Raw genomic sequence first — 22,314 nt, 5'->3', positions numbered from 1 at the left:
CCAAAGTGGGGTTCCTGCCCTTTCCCCGGGACTGTTAATAGTGCATGTTCCCAGACCCTCCCCCAGGCTCATGGGGTCAGGTGTTCTGGGGACAACTGGCAGGTCATGGTTTGGGGCCTGCTGAGGCACCCCTGCCACGGTGTAGGCTGGCCACCAGTGCCACCACTGCAAACATGACTCACACTGACATGAAGTGACTAGACTCCCTGCACAGCAGCCCTTCCTCTGGCCGGTAGCCCCCATGCGGGTGGCACAGGTGCACAGCATTTCATGGTGCCCCAAAGCTGTCCTGGGCAGCACTGCTCCAGAGAGCGAACGCCCCAGCATCCAGCCATTCAAGGCCAGGAGGGGCCTTTGTAATCCAGCCTGCCAGTACCAGCTGTGGCCCAGGGGGAGATCACTGGACCCAGCACGGAGAGGGGGCCCTTTTGCTCGGAAGACTGCATCCAGATATGGCTGCACAGGACGGGCTTTGCGGCACATGCAGACGGGCATCTGCAGCAACAGGTCCCGTGCAGCAGGGTACAGCCTCCACGTGCTTTCAAGTGGAGAAGGCTCGTCCTCGCTCGAGTCAGAGCATTTCAGCCAAGCATCCAGGGTTGGGGATGCCAGACAGGTCCAGGGAGAGAAAGGCACTCTGCTGGCATTTCACACGGGGGGTAACACAGAACTGTCTCCTTTTCGACAAACGATCACGAGCTGGGCGGCTCAAGATGGACAGACACTTACCCTCTCAACAGGTTTGGAGACCAGAAGTCTGAGGTGAAGGTGTTGGCAAGGCCACACTCTGAAAACTCTGAGGTTCCTTCCTGCCTCTTCGACTTCTGGGGGTCTCTGGGCTTGTGGCCGTATCCCTCCCACCTCCCTGGCTGCCGCCTCCTTTTCTCTTACAAGGGCACTCATCCCTGGATCTAGGGCCCACCCCATTCCAGACTGATGTCATCTCAGAATTCTTAGCTTGGTGACATCTGCAAAGACCCTTTTTCCAAATTCAGTCACATCAACAGGTAGTAGGGATTACAGCTTGGACACAGCTTTTTGGCACAGTTCAGCCCACTACCGGTCCCTCACTGCTGCAGGCAGAGCTCAGGAAACCAGTCGAGGCTTTGAGGGGCCTTGGCAGGTGCACACCAGGGGTGATCAAGAGTTGCTCGTGCTTTCCCAGTGAGGGGAGAGGCTCCAGGAGGGCCAGAGGGTTGGGGCCACCGGTCTGCATGGCCCACACCTGCCTCTTAGGTGGCTGCTCTCACTGTGCAAGGGGCCGGCCGGCCCCAGCAGGCTGTTGTGCGTGGGCAGAGGCCGTGCCGTGACCCATGGGGCTGAAGCCAGCAGTGCTCGCTCCCCGTTCTCATGGCAGTGCTAGCGGCGGTGGCCTCCCCCTGCTTCTGCCCCTGAGCAAACCGATGAGGTGGTGGCTCAGGAGGGAGATGTCACTGTAGAGGACGCAGGAGGAGCCATTTCCTGCTGCCGCCTGTTTCTGCCAGGGAAGAGACTCCCCAGCAGTTCCAGCAGAGTCCTCGGGTCTCGCTGCTGGCCTGGGTCCCACAGCCATGTGGCTGCAGGGGGGATGGGCCCCTGGAGGACGTGAGGTCCGCCAGCAGCCCAAACAGGGTGACCACACTCAGCGACCTGATTTCCACTCCTGGGAAACTGGGCTGCCATCCCCTCGAGGCAAAGCCTCCTCTGGCCTGGACACATGCCCTCTGCCTAGCCTGCTTAGGGTATTTCTTAACCTACTGGGCCCCAGGGGCATGTAACCTGAGACACTGCCTGGAAAGGAGGGTTTGGAGTGAGTAGGTGGCAGTTCAAGGTCATGAGCACACCTGAGCACAAACGCTGGGTTCCCAGGGAGCGGCCTCAGGTGGACCTGCCGGGGTAGGTGATGAGGGACAGCGGATGTTGGGGGGGGGGGGGGGTGCAGCAGCTTCCTCCCCCCAGGTCATGGGCCTAGAGAGGGCTCAGGCTATGGGTCACCCGGGTGGTTCCAGAAAAAAGGTCACTAGCATGCGTGTCGCTCGGTCGCAAGGGCAACAAGTGGAGGTGCAGCCGAGGCGGGAAGCACAGGTTCGGGGCCGGAGCTCTGCTGGGGCCGATCCTGTGCTGCCGTTCGTCTCCCTTCCGTGAAGTGGGGTCGTGAGGCCCGCGCAGGGATTGCTGCGGGCCCTCTGCGCGGGCAGCCCTCCTCCTCCCCAGCTCCCCAGCCGCAGCCCCAGCCCTGCGCGCTGGGGCGAGGGCAGGACCTCGCCGCGTGGGCCCAGCTCACTCCGCCCTCTCTCTCTCCCGCAGGCCCCGCGCTGGGCGACGAGGCCGAGGCCAAGGCCGGGGCACCGCCCAAGGTCTCGGGCCTGGAGCGCAGCCGTGAGCTGAGCGCGGAGCCGCCGCCCTTCCTGCCTGCCGTGCGCAGCCCCGCACCCCCCGCCGGCCCCGCGCCGGACGCCCCGGCCAGCCCGCCGGTCAAGAAGGAAGCCCCCGCCCTGCCCCGCCTCACCCCGCAGCCGCCGCCAGCGCCCCCGCAGCCCCGTGCCCCGCTCCCGACGCACGTGCCTCTGCCCCTGGGCGCCTTCGCGGGCCCCGGCCAGGCCGCGCACAACGGCCTGCACAGCCTCAGGTGGGCGGGGGCGGGGCGGGCCGGGGGGCGGGGCCGCGCGGTCCCCGCGCGCAGCCACTGAGCCCCCGCGTCCCCGCAGCAGGAGCAGCAGCGCCAGCAGCAGCGCCAGCCTCGGGCTCGCGAAGCACGCGTCCCTGTCGCCTCTCGGGCCGGGCCCCCACCTGTCTACCTCACACTTGGCGCTCCGCTCGCAGGCCCAGCACCAGCACCACGCGGCGGCCATGTTCGCCGCCCCCCCGACACTGCCCCCGCCCCCGGCGCTGCCGGCCAACAGCCTGGTCATCCCAGGACACCCTGCCGGTAGGTGCTGGCTGGGGCCGGGGTCGCTGTCCCCCTCCGCTCTGATCCTGGCCTCTGGGCAGGTGGGGAGGCCTCGCCCCGGGGAAGGGGTGCCGGCTCCTGAGGCCCCCACCCCGCACCTGCCGAAGGACCCCATGGACAGATGGCGGGGCTCTGGGCCCCGCAGGCTGCCTTTCCCAAGGGCGCCCCACCGCCCAGTACAGACGCGGCGTCCTGCCTGCACCTGGGTCGTGCACGCGGCCACACCGAGCCCTCGGCTCCGCCCCGAGCCCTGGCCAGGCCCGGTCAAGGGGAGGGGCGCCTGGAGCTGCTCCACTGCCAATAGGGACTTCCAGGACCTGCTCGTCCCTCGTGTGGCAGGGTCTGTGGGGGGCGTGTAGAGCGCGTCCTGGAGTAGGAGGGTCTCCAGGTGAACCGCGGCCGTCTGGCCTCTCTCCCCGTTTGGTTCCGGCAGGGCGCCCCCTTCAAAGCCGAACCTCGGGTCATTGAAGACTTCTTTTCCCGTGGGTCTTGTTTCCAAGTTCTTTTTATGATTCTGAGCGGCCCAACTCAGGTCTGGGGCAGCTCCGTGCCCCGGAATGGGACCAGGATGCGGGGCGGCGGGGCGGGGGTGGGGGTGGGGGGGCGGCGGGGCAGGGCTCCCCTGTGGCCGGCTCTGGGGGCCCCCCGGCGGCTCACGGTGTTCTTTCTTGCCTTTAGATGCCAGCCTGTTGATCTCATTCAGCCAGCCAATCATGTATTGCCAGCCTCATTCGGGGATTCTGATTGGTACTTGGTCACAGGCACCTCTCTTACCTCCACCCTGGGGCCCGCACCTAGCGAGCGGCCACCACGGCTTGGCCTGCCGAAACCGGGAGTGCCAGGTGACTATCCGCCTCGCCCCGCCGGGAGCCCGCGGCCGACGTGCCTCTCCGTCTCTCTCTCTTTTTCTCTTGTAGATCACGAGCTGCTCAGGCAAGAGCTGAACGCGCGTTTTCTGGTCCAGAGCGCTGAGCGGCCCGGCGCCCCCCTGGGCCCGGGGGCTCTGCTGCGGGCGGAGTTCCACCAGCACCAACACACACACCAGCACACACACCAGCACCAACACACATTTGCCCCCTTCCCCGCGGGGCTGCCCCCGACGCCGCTCCTGCAGCCCGCCGCACCCCCGCCGGTGCGTAGGCCCCACCCCCCGCGCGCGCGGGCGGGCGGGCGGGGGCGGCCCGGGCGGCGGGACACACAGCAGGCACACGCAGACGCTCTCCGCACGCACGCAGGCCGACGCCGGCCCTTGCCGTCCGTCTGTCCCTCTGGCCCCCCTCTGGGTGACGTCATGTCATGAGGTTCCCTGTCCGGGGCTTGGGCGGGTGCCCCCACATCCACACAGGTGACGTGGCCTTGGGGCCAGTTGTGCCCACACAGGGTCTGCAAGTCTCAGTTTGCAGCAGGTCCGGAGACTGAGGGCTGAGGGGCCGGGGAACCAGGATGCCCTCCCGTGGGGCCTGGGGCCTCGTCTCTTGAGCCAGCTGCTGCCTGGGGCAGAGTCTACCCCCACTAGGCTTTGCTGGGCGCTGGGCCAGTTTGCTGGGGGCATCTCTCTGCTTGACCACTGGCCCTGGGCGCCCAACCCCCCGTCATGGCTGCAGCACCTCCTGGGCCTCAGGAATAGGTTCAGACTGCCCAGACCGGCCAGTTTGCAACTCCCACAGTGGGACCATTAGAACAGGGGCCCCTTAGATCCACCCAGTTTGAGAACCTGAGCCCAAGAGGCCAGTTCAAGGCCATTGGAAATGCCCTCAGGGAGACAGCTGGCCGCAGACTACCAGCTGCAGAAGGCAGGACAGCCATCCGGGCCACTGGCTGACCAACGGGGACGCGGGTGCTGGGCCCCGTGGAGGGTGTGGGCAGGCTCGGGAGGCCTCACGTCCACCTCTTTCCCTTCCAGTTTGACAAATACGCACCCAAGCTGGACAGCCCCTACTTCCGACATTCCAACGTGAGTGTCCTTCGTGGTCACTGCACTGGTCCATGGGCTGGAGGGGGCGGGTGAAGGGTGGAGCCACGCCTACCCAGAGGCCTTGTCAGGGCACCTTCTGCCGAGTGCAGGGGGCCGGGCCCCACGGCCCCCACCCGGGATGTCCGTGCTCCTAGCGGGGCCCCCGGAACGCTCCCCTCTTTCTCTTGCAGTTTTTCCCATCCTTCTCTTCTGCCATCCCCGGACTGCCCACCCTGCTCCCACACCCAGGCCCCTTTGGGTCCCTACAGGGTGCTTTTCAGCCCAAGGTACCAGCTGCTCCTGGGGTGGGACAGGGTTCAGGGCACAGCGGGAGGCCCCACCACGCAGTCACGTGCTGCGATCCTAGTGTGGGGGTGAGCCAGCGTTCCGGGTGGGATGCGTCTGTGCAGCCCCGCGGCGGGACCCCCCGGTCTAGACGGCAGCAGGGTGGGGCACCAGGGGACGGCGGGAGCCATGCTTCATGCATGCTTACTCCTCACCCGGGCATGCTCAAGGTCAGGGTGAGGAGCACCGGGGCAGAGGTGAGGTCGTGTGGGGTGGCCGCTACGGGGCTGTCTGTGCCACAGGAGGCCCCGGGCAGGACTGGGCTTGCTTCTCTGACCCTCCCTGAAGCCGGGCTGTTTCAGCCCCCCAACCCAGGCATGGCTGTGTCGGGAGCCCCTTCCCACCTTTGCAGAAACCCTTGGGCTGAGGATGTAGGAACCCAGGCCTCCCCTTGTGGGGTGGGGGGGGCAGTGTGGAAGGTGGACTTGGGCACCTGGGGTCTGCAGCTGTCTCACACCCCGTTCTCTCCCTTCAGACTTCAAACCCAATCGAGGTAACGGGTCGAGCCAGTGCTGTTCACACCCTCCTCCAGAAAGCCCCCGGGGTAGGTGCGACAGTGCCCGTCCCTCCCTGCGGTCACCCCAGCCAGCCCAGTGCCCCTCGCTGGGGGAGGGGGTGGCCGCTGTGGGGCATGTCCGTCCCCCACCGCCAGCCCTGGGACCCGGCCACCCCCAGAGCCTGGACCTAACTCTTTGTTCTCCCTCAACGGTAGGTGTCTGACCCGTACCGGACGGCAGTCAGGGTGAGTGTGTGGCACGCGTCTGCGTGGACGTGCACGCCTCCTTGGGAGGAAGGGGTCTCGGGGAGGCCCGCAGCTGGGGAGGATCCTGGGTTCCGCCTGGATGGCCACAGGGGTGCCTGTGCCGGCAGGACTCTGGGGGTGGGGGGAGCAGGGTGAAGAGGTCCCCGCTGTGCAGCTGAGTGTGTGGCCCGCCCCGTCACAGAAACCCGGCAAGTGGTGTGCCATGCACGTGCAGATCGCCTGGCAGATCTTTCGGCATCAGCAGAAGACGAAGGTGAGCGCCAGCTGCTCCTGCTGCCGACGGGCAGAGCGCCAGGGCGTCCCTGATGCGCCCTTGTCTGGCTGGGGACCACGCAGGAGGACCCCGGGCTGCGGTTAGGGAGGGGTGGGTGGTGCCAGCTGGGGGACCCGCCCCCACCCAGACCGGGGCGGGGGCAGCCAAGGGCCTCGCCCCATCCCCACCCCGCCTCCACACATCTCTGGTCACACACGCCACCTCCCTGCCCGGCTTTCAAATACCATCACGTCCCCGGGGCTACGAGAAGTCGGCAGGGGCTTGCCACGAGACGCTGGGTGCTGCCCTCCGCAGGTGTCCTGGCGTAACCCTGGGGGTGGGGAAGGGGCGGGGCGGCCTCCACACGCAGCAGCACTGTGGGGGTGCCCCCGCCTGGGCTGGGGCTCCCTCCCCCGTCACACCGAGCGTGCCCCCGCCGCCCCGATGGGGAGCCGGGGGCTGGCGGGGCCGCAGGGGCTGCGGGACCACAGTGGAACCAGGAAGCGCTCGCCCGGCCCCTGTGCCCGGTGTGGCCTTCAGCACTGAGGCGCGGGCTTTCTCGGTTTAACTTAGATAAATTTAAATGTTACTAGTGATGCCAAATTCAGTCACGGGGGAGCTTTCAAACACATTTAAGACAACGTAGGTACGTTTCAGCTCAGCTTTGCAAAATCTTAACCCAGGTAAAGTATTTCCAACGAAAAGGCAACATCCAAACCGACATCTGCTTTAGCGTAAAACACACAGCTTTCAAAGAGCAGTTCGCGAAACACCTCCTGCGCCCAGCACGCGTTGTCACGGCCGCACTCCGTGCTGAGTCACGAGGCCTCACTGGGACCAGTGCCCAAGTGGCGTCACGCGCTTGGTGGTGGTCAGGGGCCGACCAGGCCGCAGGCCCAGCGCACGCTCTGTCCCTTTCAGCAGGTGCAGCTGGAGCCCCACAAGCCGGAGGTGGGCGCCAAGCTGGACTTGTCCAGCAGACCCCCCGCCCCGGGCATGTTTGCCGGATTGCAGTACCCGCAGGAGCTGGCCCGGCCCCTCTTCTCCGGCTCGGGTAAGGCGCCCCGTCCAGAGCACGAGGAAAGGGGGTGTCCGGCGGGCGGGGGCGTTTTTGCCTGGTCCCTCTGGCCGGTCTTAGAGCAGGACCCCTCTAGACGCTTCGGCAAAGTTTGTTTTGCTCACGCTGCAAGTCTGCCCCACCCTGCCCTCCGGCGGTCTCTGCCGCTTGCCCAGGCTCTCCCTCGTCCCTGCTGAGGCCAGGAGGGCCAGGGGTCCTCCCGGCACCCAGACTGCCCCTCCCCCAGCCCCACCTCCCTCTCAGGAAGGGCTACCGCCTTCCTCAGAACGGCAGGACCCTGCCCCGAGAATTCCCGCGTCCGCCCTGCACTGCTGGGTGCCTGCTGTGCTGGGGCCCCAGGAGCACCCCTGGGTTCGAGGGTCACGAACAGCCCTTCCACCTCAGTAGAGGTCACCCCCACAGCTAGCACGTGTCACAGGGGAGGGACGCAGCACGTGGGCGAAGGGGAGAGGCATGTGGGGCGAGATCAGCGGAAGCCAGGCACAGGGCTCGCCGTCCTATGGGGTCCCGGGACAACACGTGCTTCACAGGGTTGCTCACGGACCCAGAGCCCAGGGTGTTTGTGGGCACCTTGGCCCGCACACACCCAAACCACAGGCTCCCAGGAGGGCGGTGTTCCGTGTGAACAAGTGTCTGCACGAGTGAGCGAGGTTCAGGAGGGACTCCTGTCCGAGAAAGGAGAGAAACCTCCCTCCTGAGACCCGAGCTCCCGGCCTCACGAGCAGGCCTTTCTGAGGTCGGCTGCCTCGGCCCAGGCTGTGTGCGCTCCCACGCGCTTCTCGTACCTCCTCAGGGACGGGCAGCCGGTCCAGAGAGCCCGCCCTGACCACCCTCCTCCACTCCCCCTCCCCGTCTTCACGCAGGCCCACGTCCACCCGCAGCCAGGTCACACGGACACACGTGGACAGTGAGGGTGGGCCTGTCAGCAGGCTGGGTGGATGGGCGCGGCAGGGTCCCCCGGGACCTGCACAAGCGTGGTGGCTCGTCTCGGCCCCTGGCTCCAACGCCCTGGCGTTCTGCAGACCCCGTCTGGGCTTCAGTCCCTGGAGCCCCCGGGGACACGAGCTGGGTGTGCTCAGGAGCCTGGGCTCCCCACTTGGCCCCGCCGCAGCCCTGCTGTGCGGTCCACACGCCCAGGACACGCCCCCCACAAGGGGCGCTGTCCCGAGGCTATGGCTGGGGGATTCCCTCTCTGCCTCCGCCCGCCCCCCGCCCCCCGCCAAACAGCATGAGCTGGAAGCTGGCCCGTTGACTCGTTGGCCTTTTCTCGCTGCCTGTGCTCTTTCCAGGCGACGGTTCACCCCCACGCTGGTGTTCGCCTTCGTTAGCACTGGGCCAGCCACTTCTCGTTTCCTGATTTCCTGTTTGATTTCTTTGGCCCGGGGGTCATTCAGGACTGGGTTTAGCTTTCTGGTGGGGGAGCTCTGTGCCTGCGGCAGCCCAGCAAAAACATAAACGCTCCCCTGTGGGGATCTCCCAAGATGGGGGACGCCGGAGAGACCGGTGGCCTCATCACTGGTCTTCACCGGAAACCCACCCTCGAGAAAGAGGCCGTGTGTCCCACCCTAGCGGCAAGGCCGGGCCCCTTGACCCAGTGCCCCTTCTCCACTTGCTGCCCTTGGGGTGGGGTCAGGGGGTCTCAGGAGAGCCAGGGCAGGGCCACGGATGAGTGGCAGAGCAGACACCTGTGGGCTGTGGCGGGGGACCCCACGGGAGGAGCTGCTGTCTTCAGCCACAGTCCTGGCGGCTGTGCACCAGGACACTTGCGTGGCTACGATGACACATTAGCTTCTAGTTGGAGGTTCCCCGTCTGCGTTTTCAGGGCAGCCTTGAAGGCTCTCTGTGCCCCTTTCCCCAGGGGCTCCACCACCACCTGCCCCCCTTCGGCGTGCTTCCGGTGGGAGGTGTGGACATCCCCAGAGGAAGCTGGGGTGGCCCCGCCTTGGGAACGAGCCACAAACAAGAGGCCCCGGTACATCAGGCTTCCACCACCCCGCCCCACAGGTGCAGCCCACCCCGCCACCAACCCGTTCGGACCCTCGGCCCATCCCGGCAGCTTCCTGACCTCTGGTCATCTGACAGGTAGGTGCTCTCGGGTCCCTGAAGTCGGCCTGGGTCTTTGCAGACCTCAGGGCTGGGGCAGGGGATGTCGGTAGGTGGGGAGGTGACCCTCAGATTGTATAGGTAGCAGTTGCTGGAGTCACAGCACAGGTCCTGGTGCACATGAGTCACATGGGAGCTCTGGCATGAGCCACGCAGAAGCCTGAGCCCCGCTGTCCCCACAGACCCGTTCGGCAGGTCAGGCACCTTCGGGGGCCTGGGGAGCCTGGGCAGCAACGCCTTCGGAGGCCTGGGGAGCCACGCACTGAGTGAGTGACCCCTGTGCTTGCTTCCCATTCACTTGCGTGCACACCGGAGCTCCTCGTGGGTTTGGGCCACACCCTGACCCCTGGCTGACTGGTCCCCTCTGGCTGTCCCCCTGGGGTACACCTTCAGCACGTGGGAATGGAGTGCTTCCCCCCACCCCCCCCCCAGCAGCCCTGAGGTTCCACGGGGTGCCCTGGGCAGGGATGGGGCTCCTTGGGCAGAGGTGCAGTGGTATCCTGGCCTCATACCCCGCCCCCCTCCAGCTCAGGGCAGCGGCATCTTCGCCCCCAAGGAGAGCTCCGCACTGCACGGCCTGCCCAGCCCCCACGAGGCCTGGAACCGGCTGCACCGGGCGCCTCCCTCCTTCCCCACACCGCCCCCGTGGCCTAAGCCTGTGGACCCCGATCGGGTCTCAGCCCTGACCAACCACGACCGGGAGCCAGACAAGGGCAGGGAGGAGCGGGAGCGGTGAGTGGCACCCAGCCGGCTCCTGTGGCCTCCTGCCGGCTTTGCAGGGCTCTGCCCTGATGACCCCCCCTCGCAGCACCCTGAGGGCTGGGCAAGGCCAGGGGAGAGTCCCAGATGGGTCAGGATGTGGGCAGGGGCCATCCAGAGGGGGGAGGGTCCACCCCTGGAAGGAGCGGCCGGGACACTTGGCTTGTTGACCACAGCAGGCCCTCTGCAGGGAGCTCGGGTTAGCAGGGCCACGGAACCACCTGCATCTTCCAGGTGGGGGCCAGGTCTGGGAGGAGCGCCCGTGGGGGAGTCCTCTGGCCGGGAGGGCGCCCCTGGGCAGCAGGACTAGGCTGGGGCAGGGGAGGCGGGAGTCCTAGTCCAGAGTCAGCAGCAGAGTCTGGAATCTGAGGGTTTTTGAGCTGTGGCCGGCTGGCCGAGGGGACAAGAGCAGAGAAGCGTCCCCAGCCAAGGCCACGGTTCATACACCAGTCCTGAGAGCCGTGACCTCTTCCCTGACCCCGGACTCGGCCTCGTGAAGGAGAACTAGGGTCAGCCATGGCCAAGACGGGACTCCAGGGTCCTACCCTTCCAGTGACTTTGGTTGGGCCCGACTTCCTCACTGAGGGTCTACCTGCCGGCCTAGCCGCCTGGGTATGCGGGAAGAGCTCTGCAAAGCTGGCTTCCAGCAGTTTATCGAGGGGAGGGAGGCGTGGGGTGTTGGGGGTCCTTCGTGAGGGTGTGGGTTTGTTACCATGTGTTGACAGACAGGGTGCTAAAGGGACCTCCCACCCCCACACACTCACCCCGAGGGATCTTGAGGTCCTGGAGGGTGGGAACTTGGCAGCAAACAGCTTGAAGGCGCCTCCTGGGCGGAGCCTGAGTGAGGTGTCTGTCTCCTCACTCCCAGGGACCTCCTGGACAAGACGCGCCTGCTGAGCCGGGCCTCGCCCGCAGCTCCCGTGGGCTACCCGGTCAGCAGCTTCCTGCTCCGCGGCCAGGGCGAGCCGTGCCGGCCCGGGGTCCCTGCCGAGCGCGAGGCCGAGCCCCGCGTCAAGGAGAGCCGCTCGCCGGCCAGGGACGACGGCGCCAAGCCGGCCGCGCGCCCGCCGTCTCCCTACAGCAAGGCGGCCCTGGGCGACAGCCTGCGCCTGGCCGGCCTCCTGGGCCGAGAGCCGGGGAAGCCGCCCGAGGCGCCGGCCGAGCGGCCCCCAGGGCGACGTGAAAGTCAAGGAGGAACGCAGGGAAGAAGGCGACGCGCCCGAGCCCCCCGGGGCCGGCCCGCACCCCGCGCCCGAGCGCGCGCGCGCCGCCCCCGCGCCCCTGCAGCTCGGCCCCGGCCCCGCGGGCCGCGAGCGCCTGGGCTTCGCGTGGGAGCCCCTGCGCGACGCCTACCGCGGCCTGGAGCTGCCCCGGCGCGCCCTGCCCGCCGCCGCCGCCGCCGCCGCCGCCCCCGCCCCGGCCCCCACCGCCCTGTTCGAGCCCCCCGAGCGCCCCTACCGCGACCGCGAGCCGCACGACTACAGCCCCGAGCGCCTGCGGGAGGCGCGCCGCGAGGAGCTGGAGCGCGCGCGGGCCGCGCACCTGGGCGCCGCCCCGCACCTGCCCGACGGCGCCGCGCTGCTGCCCGCGCTGGGCGCCCTGCACTACCCGCGCCTCGGGCCCGCCGCCGCCGCCGCGCTGCACAACGGGCTCCTGGCGCGGACCCCGCCCGCCGCCGCCGCCGCGCTCGGCGCGCCGCCCCCGCTGGTGGCCGCGGGCGGGCCCCCCCACGCCCCCGGGGCCGCCGCCGCGGAGCAGGACTACGCCGCTGGGGGGCCACGGGCCCGAGGCGCGCGACTACTCCCCGTCCCGCAACCCCCAGGAGGTGGAGGCGCGGTAGTCCCCGCGGGACCCCGCGCCGCCTGTACAGAGAGCCTCCCACAAATGCACTGCTGTTAACTTTTCTACGTGGACGTTTCTAGAACCTAAGCACAGCGCCGTCAGTCCTGGGGTGACACTCGCTTTCCGCTCGAAGCCCGCGGAGTCGGGGAGTCTCATCCACAGCCTTGCTGGGGGTGATCTTTCGTTTTCCGAGCTTGAGGTTAGACCACTGGAAGAGAATTCGAGTTTGTACATCTTTTCCCACAGGTGAGAAGCGTTTTTAATAGATTTGTATTTTTTTCAATTTTGTGCTCTTTAGACACTTAAAACAAGAAACTTTTGCTTTTTTACCTTCAGTTCGGATTTGCAATGTAAAGGCCTCAGATCCTCTCTAGAGCCCCAGGATCTTGTCTTATTTATGGAGAAAACACGGTCATTTTGTCCAGCGCACTGTGAGGCCCCCACTCAGGGCCGGCCCTGGCCCTCCCTTGGTACTGGGAACCGAAGTTACAGATATATATTAAAATAATAATAATAATGTACAAAACTTTTTTTGCCTTATTATGCAGAAGCGTAAGAGGATTTTTTTCGGTTTTTAAAAAAAAATGAAATATGTAAATAGTCTGTTAATATAAATATATGGCGTTATTAAATTCTTAACCTGGGTAGACTTTATAAAAAGTTTCTAGAAACCTCTCTGGTGATTTGTTTAACACGGTCACAAAAAGAAACCCTCGCTGTCGGTTGGAAACGCGCGCAAGTTTAACTGCAGCACCGACCCTTCAACTATGCAAGCGCTCGGAGGTGGGGCTGGGCCGCCGTCCGGGGAACGAGGCTCGGAGCGGCCACGCCGGCCTCCCCGGTCCCCAGCCCCGGGGCCCTGCCCTCCCTGGGACTGGCCGGCTCTGGCCGCAGGACACTTCTGTGGATCCTGGTTTCGTTTGCGCAGCGTTTTCGGAATCTGTACCTGACAAGCAGACTTTCAGGAGTGAAGAGTAAAGGTTCATCACAAAACGAAACGGTAACTGGTGTTTTCTCTCCTGTGCGAAGGCCGTCAGCAAACGTTTCTCAGCGTGGCCCTGCCCCGACCGAGGCCTTGGCATGATTTCCTTTTGCTTTCGGGTTTGCTCTCATAACCTCTCGAACGCCGCCTCGCCCTGCCCTCAGCGCCCTTTTCCGTTCCCCGGCGGGCCACACGTGTGTCCGCCGCACTTTTGAGCCTTGTCGGTTCGACGTCCGCAGCCGTTTGCTCCGTTCTGTACTTTCAACCCGTTTCCACCGTGGACTGTGGTTGCTTTAAACATTCAGTTCTCGTGTCAATCGATGAAGATAAATACAGTCTTGATTTCGATCACGAGGTGGTTGGGTGTTTTGTGTGGCATTGGAGAAGGTAGGGGGTCTCTGCCGGGTGCGTTGGGCGGAGCCCCGGGGTTGCCGGTCACCCCCGCCTAGGGGCGGAGCGCCTCGTGGGCTTCTAGACCTTCCCATCTCCGGCTTCACCTGGACTGGCTCCCCCGGGGCCGCTCCTGCTGCGGGATGCCCTCGGCCTTTGCCTGGGACCTGTCCCTTGTCCCGTCCCGCCCCTTCTGCCTGCTCAGTCTTCTCTGCGCACCGGGTGGCGGCTCACCTCCGTGGAGGGCCGGCCTTGTTCCCGCTGCCCCAGCACCATTCAGAGCCGGGTGACCCGTCTGTGGAGAAACGAGGGCTCAGGGAGGGAGGGGGCAGAGGCAGAACTGGCCACCTCCACCCCCTGGGGGAGAAGGGCAGGGGGCCATTTCCCCTGCTCTGTCCATGGTCCGGAAGCGGGGGCCCCAACGGAGCCCCTGCGTGGATTTGCCTGTTAGGTGAGCAGCCAGGACCGGAAGTGCCCTGAGCCTAAGAGGCGCCCCCCCCCCCCCCACCATGGAGAGTCGGGGGTGCCTCCCACGGAGCCCGCTGTGCCCAGCGGCCCGGGCTAAACCGCACCACCGCCAAGGCCGAGCAGCGCAGTGAGAAGATGCACAGGGCTGCCGGCCCCCCGGCCCCCAGGGCTCTGGGGACGTGCTCATGGGTGGGTCTGAGCAGAGATGCATTTCAGGCTCTTCCCTCGACCAGGACCACCTGCGGGTCCAGGGACGGCACGTAAATGCAGCATTTGCGTGAGAAGCCAAAACACAGTCTGCACTGAACCGCAGGGTGAGGGGAGCAGGCCGGTGCTCACCCCGTCCCAGGTAAGGTCCCTGGTGCAATGGCACCCGCGGGAGAGAGTTGGTATCTGCACCGGGGCAGGACGTAACAGCCCTGAGGGATGTCATCGTCAAGGGGTCAGTTTCTCTAACGGTGTGTTATCCTTGAGGAGGGTGGCTCATGATGGAGCAAAATCCATAGTGAGGTTCTGCTCCCTAGGGAGCACTGTGGTGGATATACTCCGGGAGCACTCTGGTGGAGCACCCCCCTGGGAGCACTGTGGTGGGTACCTCCTGGGAGCACTCTGATGAAGCACCCCCTGGGAGCACTATGGTGGGTACCTCCTGGGAGCACTGTGGTGGATACCTCCTGGGAGCACTCTGATGAAGCACCCCCTGGGAGCACTCTGATGAAGCACCCCCTGGGAGCACTATGGTGGGTACCTCCTGGGAGCACTGTGGTGGATACCTCCTGGGAACACTCTGGTGAAGCACCCCCTGGGAGCACTCTGATTAAGCATCCCATTGAGAGCACTCTGGTGAAGCATCCCCCTGGAGCACTGGTGGGTATTTCCTGGGAGCACTCTGATGAAGCACCCCCCGGGAGCACTGTGGTGGGTACCTCCTGGGAACACTCTGGTGAAGCATCCCCCTGGGAGCACTGTAGTGGGTACTTCCTGGGAGCACTCTGGTGAAGCATCCCCCTGGGAGTGTGGTGGGTACTTCCTGGGAGCACTCTGATGAAGCACCCCCTGGGAGCACTGTGGTGGGTACCTCCTGGGAGCACTGTGGTGAAGCATCCCCCTGGGAGCTCTGTGGTAGGTACTTCCTGGCGAGCACTCTAATGAAGCATCCCATTGGGAGCACTCTGGTGGGCACCTCCTGGGGAGCACTATGATGAAGCATCCCCCTGGGAGCTCTGTGGTAGGTACCTCCTGGGAACACTCTGGTGAAGCATCCCCCTGGGAGCATTGTGGTGGGTACTTCCTGGCGAGCACTCTGATGAAGCATCCCCCTGGGGGCACTGTGGTGGGTACTTCCTGGGAGCACTCTGGTGAAGCATCCCCCTGGGAGCACTATGGTGGGTACTTCCTGGGAGCACTGTGGTGGATACCTCCTGGGAGCACTCTGGTGAAGCATCCCCCTGGGAGCATTGTGGTGGGTACTTCCTGGGAGCACTCTGATGAAGCACCCCCTGGGAGCACTGTGGTAGGTACCTCCTGGGAGCACTCTAGTGAAGCATCCCCCTGGGAGCATTGTGGTGGGTACTTCCTGGCGAGCACTCTGATGAAGCATCCCATTGGGAGCACTCTGGTGGGCACCTCTTGGGGAGCACTCTGGTGGGTACCTCCTGGGGAGCACTCCCCACCAAAGGCCGTAATCCTTTGAGTGACCCACAAGGGACTGTCCTCTAACGCAGCACCAGACTCCAGGGACCCAGGGTCCACACTGGAGCATCACTCCCTAGGAAGTGTGTTTAAAATAAAAATAAATGTTTGTCAGATAAACATTCTCTATAAAAGAGTTAAAAGAGTTTATAAAATTTGTAAAATCTCCGAGAAGGTAAAACGAAAAGACAGTGAGTTGAAAAATTGAGGAAAAATAAGACAGATGCTTTCCCAGGATGCCCATCCCCGACTCCTAGAATGTTCAGGACAAAAGGCCTAACGACTTGGGGCATTTAAAAGAAGTGGCAGGAAGAACACCGCAGCCAAATGCCAGTCAAGAATAAAGGCATCTTCAGACATGCTGTTTATTCCCGTGCTGTTTATTCCCTTTGGAAGCTACTAGAGGAAAACTCAGGTGGGAGAAAGGCCGTAAACCGACAGAAAGGCCGCAGGTCAGGAGGGCCGCGGGGGGGGGGGGGGGAGACCCAGGATGACACCTGCATGGCAGGTGCGGGAGCACTCTGGCCCGGACGGTCTTGGGGGAACCTGCGTGCCGCGAGCACTTCGTCCTCCTTGCTGGCCCTTCTCCGCGTGAACTCTAGGGTTAGCTTCTCGGGGTTTTGTTCGTTTTTTTCCCTGTGAACTTTATTTTGGAATAGCACTGGATTCGTAGATTAATTTGGGGGGAGAACAGACATCTTTAAATATCGATTCCTCCCAAGCCACCACGCAACTCACTAATTTATCCGGGTTTCCTTTTCTGTTGTTCGGTAAAGGTTTTAAATCCCCAAGTTTTGCAGCTTCTTGCCACATGTAGTCCTGTGTTCTTTAGGCTTCTAATAAAGTTGTGGGTTTGCACTGGCTTTCACGATTGCACCGAACCGCTCCTGGCCACGTATATTTGTGGTACGCCTTGCTGTGGCGGATCAGCACCAGCTCCCCGGTCTTTGGGGTGCACGGTAGACAGTACTCCTGGCCCTTCGCAGCCAGGGGGGGGACTCACCCCGGTCAGTGCATCTGCCGTGGAAGTAGGCATCGACCCACCGGCGTGGGTCCCCCGCCTCCGCAGCCAGGGCCGTAAGGGCGGCCGCTCTGGGCGAGGGGAGCACAGCCCAGCGTTGGCTGAGCCACGCTGGACGTGCAGCGTGGCCGGGAAGTGACCTTGGCCGTCAGGAGCCCCTGTGGCTGGGGTTTCCATCGGGGCGGCACAGCTGACCTCTCCTGACCTTTCCTGTTTACTAACCCTCCTACCGGTTCCTTACTTCCCGGGAAGAGGTCACCTTCGGACAGGGATGGCCCCGCGCCTGCTTCTCGCTGTGCTCGCCGTGCTGCCGTGTGAGCCGGGGCCTCCGGGACAGCCCTGGCAGCGGGCAGTGACCTTCCTGTCCCTCGCCGGGGACCAGCTCCACGGTCAAGGGTGGTATTCGCTGTTCAGATGTGGCCGGAGCTTGATATCCAATTACTAGCTTTTCTTTTCTTTTGGCTTCCTTTTAAAGGTTGAAATCGGTCACGGGCGTGTAGCCTCACGGCATTTTTGACGTCCGGGGCTGGAGCACGTTCCTCCTTCAGTCTGGGAGCACCTGAGACCCCACACGTGGGCCTTCTAACGCGGTCCATCTTGGATTCACTGGTCCACGTTTTTATGAAATGACCCACACCGGTCACAGTGACCTCAGGTGCACTCGGGCACCACGTCACTGCCTTGATGCAGGCACTCTTACTTTAGAAATGGTTTTAAGGGGCGCCTGGGTGGCTCAGTCGGTTGAGTGTCTGACTTCGGCTCAGGTCACGATCTCGCGGTCCGTGGGTTCAAGCCCCGCGTCGGGCTCTGTGCTGACCGCTCGGAGCCTGGAGCCTGTTTCGGATTCTGTGTCTCCCTCTCTCTCTGCCCCTCCCCCGTTCATGCTCTCTCTCTGTCTCAAAAATAAATAAACGTTAAAAAAAAAAAAATGGTTTTAAAAGTTGTGCGCGTGACCGCTTTAAGCAAACAAGTTGTTCCACGTCTCTGAATCCAGAGGGGGAAACTGGGACTCAGTTCCCCCGTGTCGCCATGGCTACTTAACACGATGCCTGTTTGGCGACATTTCTGAGGACTGCGCACTTTTGCCCCCGACACTGGCGGCCAGCCTGTCTGTGCTGTTCTCCCCTGGCCTGGCCTTGACACGCGGGGACGCCCCCTGCTTGCCGTGTGCTCTGGCGAAAGCCCAGGAGGCCGAGAGCCGAGAGCAGGGCAGGGCGAGTGTGGCCGGGCACTGGCCCTGGTGTCGACGGGAACCAGTCTCCTGGGGGTCAGGTCCCGGTCCTAGGCTCCTCTGTCGTCGCCCCGTGTTCACCGCCCAGCGTCCCCTCTGCTCCGTCAGGAGCCCGGGCTGCCGAGGGAGGGGGGTCACTGGCGAGGGCCGGTGAGGGTCCCGCAGGACCAGGGGGTTCCGCTGAGCTCTGGTTCCCTCCTCTTTCCTGATGTTGACACCCCGTGTCCGGAGCGTCCGGGCCCCCCACCACGTCATACCAAGCTGGTCCAGAGCGGACGCCTCGGGATAGCGCGCTGGGGGACGCGAACCAGGGGGCTGATGCCTCTCGTTAATTCTTAGTGGTTTATTCTGGGGGAGAGACCGTGTGGAGTAAGTTCCCGGAAGCGCCCGCGCCCCCAACCCCGCCCCGCCCATCCTGCGCTCGCAGAGGAGGGGACACCCTGTGCCCCCCTAGCGCCAGCTTCCCAGAAGCCGGACGTCTTCCCCAAGCCGGGATCTCGGTCTCAGCGGAGCGGTCCCTTCCTGCCCGCCCCCCCACGACCGTTTCTTCCATCCTGGCCTCACATCCTGCAGGAATGTCTGTTGTGGGATCCGCTTGGCTCAAGCCGGAGCTGTTGAGCACAGAAACGTGAACGTGCCAGCGCGACCTCTGTCAACAGCACTGTGCGGCGGGCGGCCGGCTTTCCCCTTCCCCTTCTCCTCACGGGGGCTGGGGGCCGCGCCCCACCTTCCCCGCAAAGCCCCTCGCTCACACCCACACGTCCCACCCGGCGCCGCCTCCCGCTCGCGGCCGGGCCCGGGGGGCCGGTGGATCCTGGCGGGTCCCCTCCTCCGAGGGGCTCTCGGTCTAAACCGAATAGGGCAGCCGGGTCCGGAGGCCAGAGTGGGGTGGCCTCGGTACTCGTGGAGCTGGCTGACGTGGCCTCGGTCCCTGTGGTGGCGGCTCGTGGCCTCGGTCCGTGTTTTCAAGGTCGACGTGGCTTCGCCAGACGTGGCACGTGCTCGCGTGGCTTGGCCGGTGTGGTCTATGGCCGTGCAGGCGTTTGGGTTAAGGCCTGTTTCCACGGGCGTGCGGGGTTTCCTAAGGCCACGCCAGATGACGGGGTGTGGACGGTCTGGGCAGCCGGGAGCTGGGAGAGGACGGTGTGGGGCCGGGGTCGGGAGCCAGACCCAAGCAGGTGAGGGGGGACCAGCCTCTGCCTTCTTCCGGGGCCTTGGTAGCACGGCCAGGCCCGTCACCCCCGAGGGCAGAGCAAGGACTTGAGTGTCCTGCTGGCTCAGCGCCTGGGCGGCCAGCCCCAGGAGACACAGGAAGTCTCGAGCTCGGTAACAGACGTCCACCCCTTCGGGCAGCCTGTGCAAATGGGCGGTGACGGTCGTCGGTGGAGAGCTGCCCCCCCCCCCCAAAAGATGCCAGCTGCGTGTGGTCACTGCACACTTGAGGCTCTGCGGGGTGTGGGGCCGGGCCCTAGCTCCACAGGCCCGGACCGCCCAGGCTCCCCAGGCTGCCCGACAGAGCCCCGCAGGGACCAGCAGACCCAGATACCCGCGCGGGGGCGGCTGTAGGGGCGCCGGACCCAGGAGGGGGCAGGTGGGTGCCGCCGGCTTCTGCCCAGCTCGCCTCCAACTCCACAAACGTGTGTGTCGGCCCTTAAGGCACGCCTGGAGGAATCCGGACGGCCGCGGCATGGCCCCATGGGAGGTGGGGGATCCCCTCCGAGAAGAGACTCCCGGAGGCCTCGACCGCTGAAGAAGCGCCCAGTCCCCACAGGGACCGACGGTCCTTGGTGTCCAAGGAAGCCCAGAAGGCCGTTGGGAGTGTGGCCCCTGCACCCTGGAGGTCAAGCCAGACCCCCCCCCCCCCCCCCGGGCCTGGGGCCAGCTCCCAGGGTGCTGACTGTGCGGCGGCGGGCCCGGGGAGGGGGGTCAGGGGAGCCGGGCCCCAGAACAGGGCGTGTCCCGCCAGGCTGGGGGACAGTGGGAGCGGCTGGGGGGTTCGTGGCAGCATCCGCCTGTTTCCGAGCCTGGGCCTGCACCAAGGGATGGCAGACTCAGTGAGGACAGCTGCGTGAGTGGGCACGTGGGCGGGGAGCCGGGCCTGGGGCAGGGCTGAGGAGGCCCGCAGCGGGGGGAGGGGGGGTGAGGGGGGGCGGGGGGAGGGGCTGGCGGGAGGAACCTGGATCCTCAGCTCCCAGCGCTCAGCCCGCGGGAGGACTCGGATTGCCCTGCAGACCAGGCCCGGCTGCTGCGGGCAGGCGGCGAACGGACACCCGGGAGCCCATCGGGCCTCCCGAGGAAAGGGTGAGGGCGCGCGGGCAGCTGAGGGCTGCTGCCTCAGAAAGGGGGTGCGCAGTGGGCTCCCTCCAACCCGAATTCTGCCCGAGACGACAGGCCGGGAGGGAGCTGGCAGACAGAGGCCTGCAGGGGCCGTGACACCGAGGGGCCGGCTGTGTGTGCGCGGACCGCCGGCCACGGGGGAGGCGTGGACCCGAACCGGGGGACTCGCAGGGAGAGCCCGGGCCACCCCAACTCAGGCGGGAGAGCGCTCCAGTGATCTGGGAGGCCCCGGGGCCCACCGGGCATCCAACGTAAAGGGGACTGGCTGTCCCCAGCTTCCAGCTCTGCCTCAGACAGGATTTGGGGGTGTGACTTCTCTACAACCTGGGGATCGACCTGAGCCCGACAGGCCGGGAGGCGGGCGGGGGACACAGGAGGAGAGAGAGGGGCCCCTGGGCACGCTCAGCCGAAGGCCCACTGGGGACCCGCTACATTTGTTCCGGCTGCCGGGAGGCGCGGGAGGCGCGGGGGTCCCGGGCCCCAAAGCAGGGGCAGGAGGTGGAGCCTGGGCCCCTTCAGGCAGGCAGCCGCCACCGTGGGGGCTCAGTGCCCCCTCAGAAACATGTTGTGGGGGCAGGGCTCCGGCCCTGGAAGGCCGTCCAGGTGGTTCTGGTGTGGACGGAGCTCCACGGGCAGAGGGCCCCGGCTCCACACACGGGAGGGGGGGGGGGGGCTGGTGCGCATGTGCGCGCCCCGCGGGTGCCTAGAATGGAGCGAATGTGCGGAGAGGTCTGGGGAGGGGAGCGGGCGCCCGGCTGTCCCAGGCCTCTGCCTGATTCCCCGCCCTCCGCTCCACAGTTGTGCCTATTTCACCCCAAAGGTAAAGGCGGGGGGGGGGGGGGGGAGCGCGCTGCCTCGGTCGGAGGGGCCGGGGTGGCTGGTTTCCAGCCAGAGACGCCCGGGAGCCTCGGTTCCTGGTAACCCCGGGACCCCTCAGGCAGGCAGCCAGGCGCAGGGGGCACGGACTGCAGCGTTTCGTCACCTGAGAAAGTGTTTGGGTGGAGGGGGTGCCTGTTTTCATCGTGGAGGCTGCTGGGTGATTCCGGCTCTTCCGGATTTCCACCGGGGTCCAGGGCTCCGCTGGCTGCCGGGGTGTGTATCCCGCTTGTACGAGCTGCCGGGTCAGGGGAGCCCAGGACAGCGGGCGCGGCGAGGCTCGGCTGTAGGGGGTCCACGTGCCCTACATACTTGCGCCCCAGGTGGGTGCAACCTGCCTAGCTGGGGGTGCTACCCTTTCAGCCGGAGCTGGAGGAACTGGGACTGTCTGGCCCGGGTGGCCCTGAGCCCCCGGACGGTGCTGTCCCGTGATAAGAGACACCTGGGAGCCTTGAGGAGGGTAAGCCCGGAGCCTCAGGCGGCCGTTCCAAGCTGGGACTGCGCTTGGCCGCTCGAGAGGGGCGTCCAAGAGAGAGGTGTGGGTGGTGGCCCCTCCAGCCTGCAGGCGGTGCATGTGGCCCCAGACCCCCCCGCGCTCCACAGGCTGATACCCCCCAGCTGCCCTCCGCGGGCCGACGGGGCGCCTACTGAGCAGGCTCCAGCCGCACAGGCGAGGGTCTGGAGAGGGTCTGGAGAGGCCGGTTCGCAGGCGCGGCCCGGTGGGGGACGTGGCACCTGCCTATTTGCAAGCGCCAGTCCGCACGAAGGCGTGGATCCCTTCTGCCGGAGGGCAGAGCGGAGGGATCTGGAAGCCTCGCAAGCACCGAGCCCAGCACGCGCACCGTGGTACCCCTCCACGACAGGCACCTGGGAGCCTTGTTTGCCGCGGAGACCCGGGACTTCCGAACAGCGAGCTCACCTGGGGACTGCCTCCCACCACTTCCGGGCCGCCTGCAAAGCGATTTCAGAGGTGGGCGGGCTCCCTCCGTGTTTGACGCAATTGACGCAATGCAGAGGTGGGGGGAGGTGGGCCCTGGCTCCCAAGGCGGCGGACGGACGGGGTGAGTACCGTGCGTGTGTGAGCCTCACGGGTGGCGGTGGGGGGGGAGAGGGCAGGGCCTGGAGCAGGGCCGCGTGGGGCGAGGTCGGGACACGGTAGCGGGCTTGCGTGGACCCGAATCTACCTAAAGCCAAGCCCTGACCTGCACCAGTGTCACGTGCCCCCTGAAGTCTGGTGGGTTTTGGGACAAACAGTGCTGAGACTGATTGTCTTCGCCACCAGTGTCTTTTT

General features: G+C 65.5%; 1 protein-coding gene across 1 annotated transcript in view; it reads left to right on the top strand.

The window, feature by feature from the left end:
• FBRSL1 (fibrosin like 1) overlaps positions 1–13,359 on the top strand; it is a 79,734-nt gene extending 66,375 nt beyond the window's left edge. Inside the window, 15 exon segments of the mRNA XM_053901866.1 lie at positions 2,287–2,608; positions 2,688–2,908; positions 3,847–4,061; positions 4,833–4,883; positions 5,075–5,170; positions 5,704–5,772; positions 5,941–5,970; positions 6,173–6,244; positions 7,166–7,298; positions 9,327–9,404; positions 9,608–9,691; positions 9,953–10,157; positions 11,053–11,273; positions 11,353–11,900; positions 11,902–13,359. Of these exon segments, the coding sequence (XP_053757841.1) occupies positions 2,287–2,608; positions 2,688–2,908; positions 3,847–4,061; positions 4,833–4,883; positions 5,075–5,170; positions 5,704–5,772; positions 5,941–5,970; positions 6,173–6,244; positions 7,166–7,298; positions 9,327–9,404; positions 9,608–9,691; positions 9,953–10,157; positions 11,053–11,273; positions 11,353–11,900; positions 11,902–12,024 (2,468 nt within the window). The 3' untranslated portion in view covers positions 12,025–13,359.
• Positions 13,360–22,314: the final 8,955 nt, after the last annotated feature.

The sequence above is a fragment of the Panthera pardus genome, unplaced genomic scaffold, assembly GCF_024362965.1.
Source record: "Panthera pardus isolate Hobbes unplaced genomic scaffold, ASM2436296v1 HiC_scaffold_14, whole genome shotgun sequence".
Classification (NCBI taxonomy): domain Eukaryota; kingdom Metazoa; phylum Chordata; class Mammalia; order Carnivora; family Felidae; genus Panthera; species Panthera pardus.
Note: the sequence above shows the minus strand (reverse complement) of the source record. Positions and strands in the feature narration are given on the sequence as shown.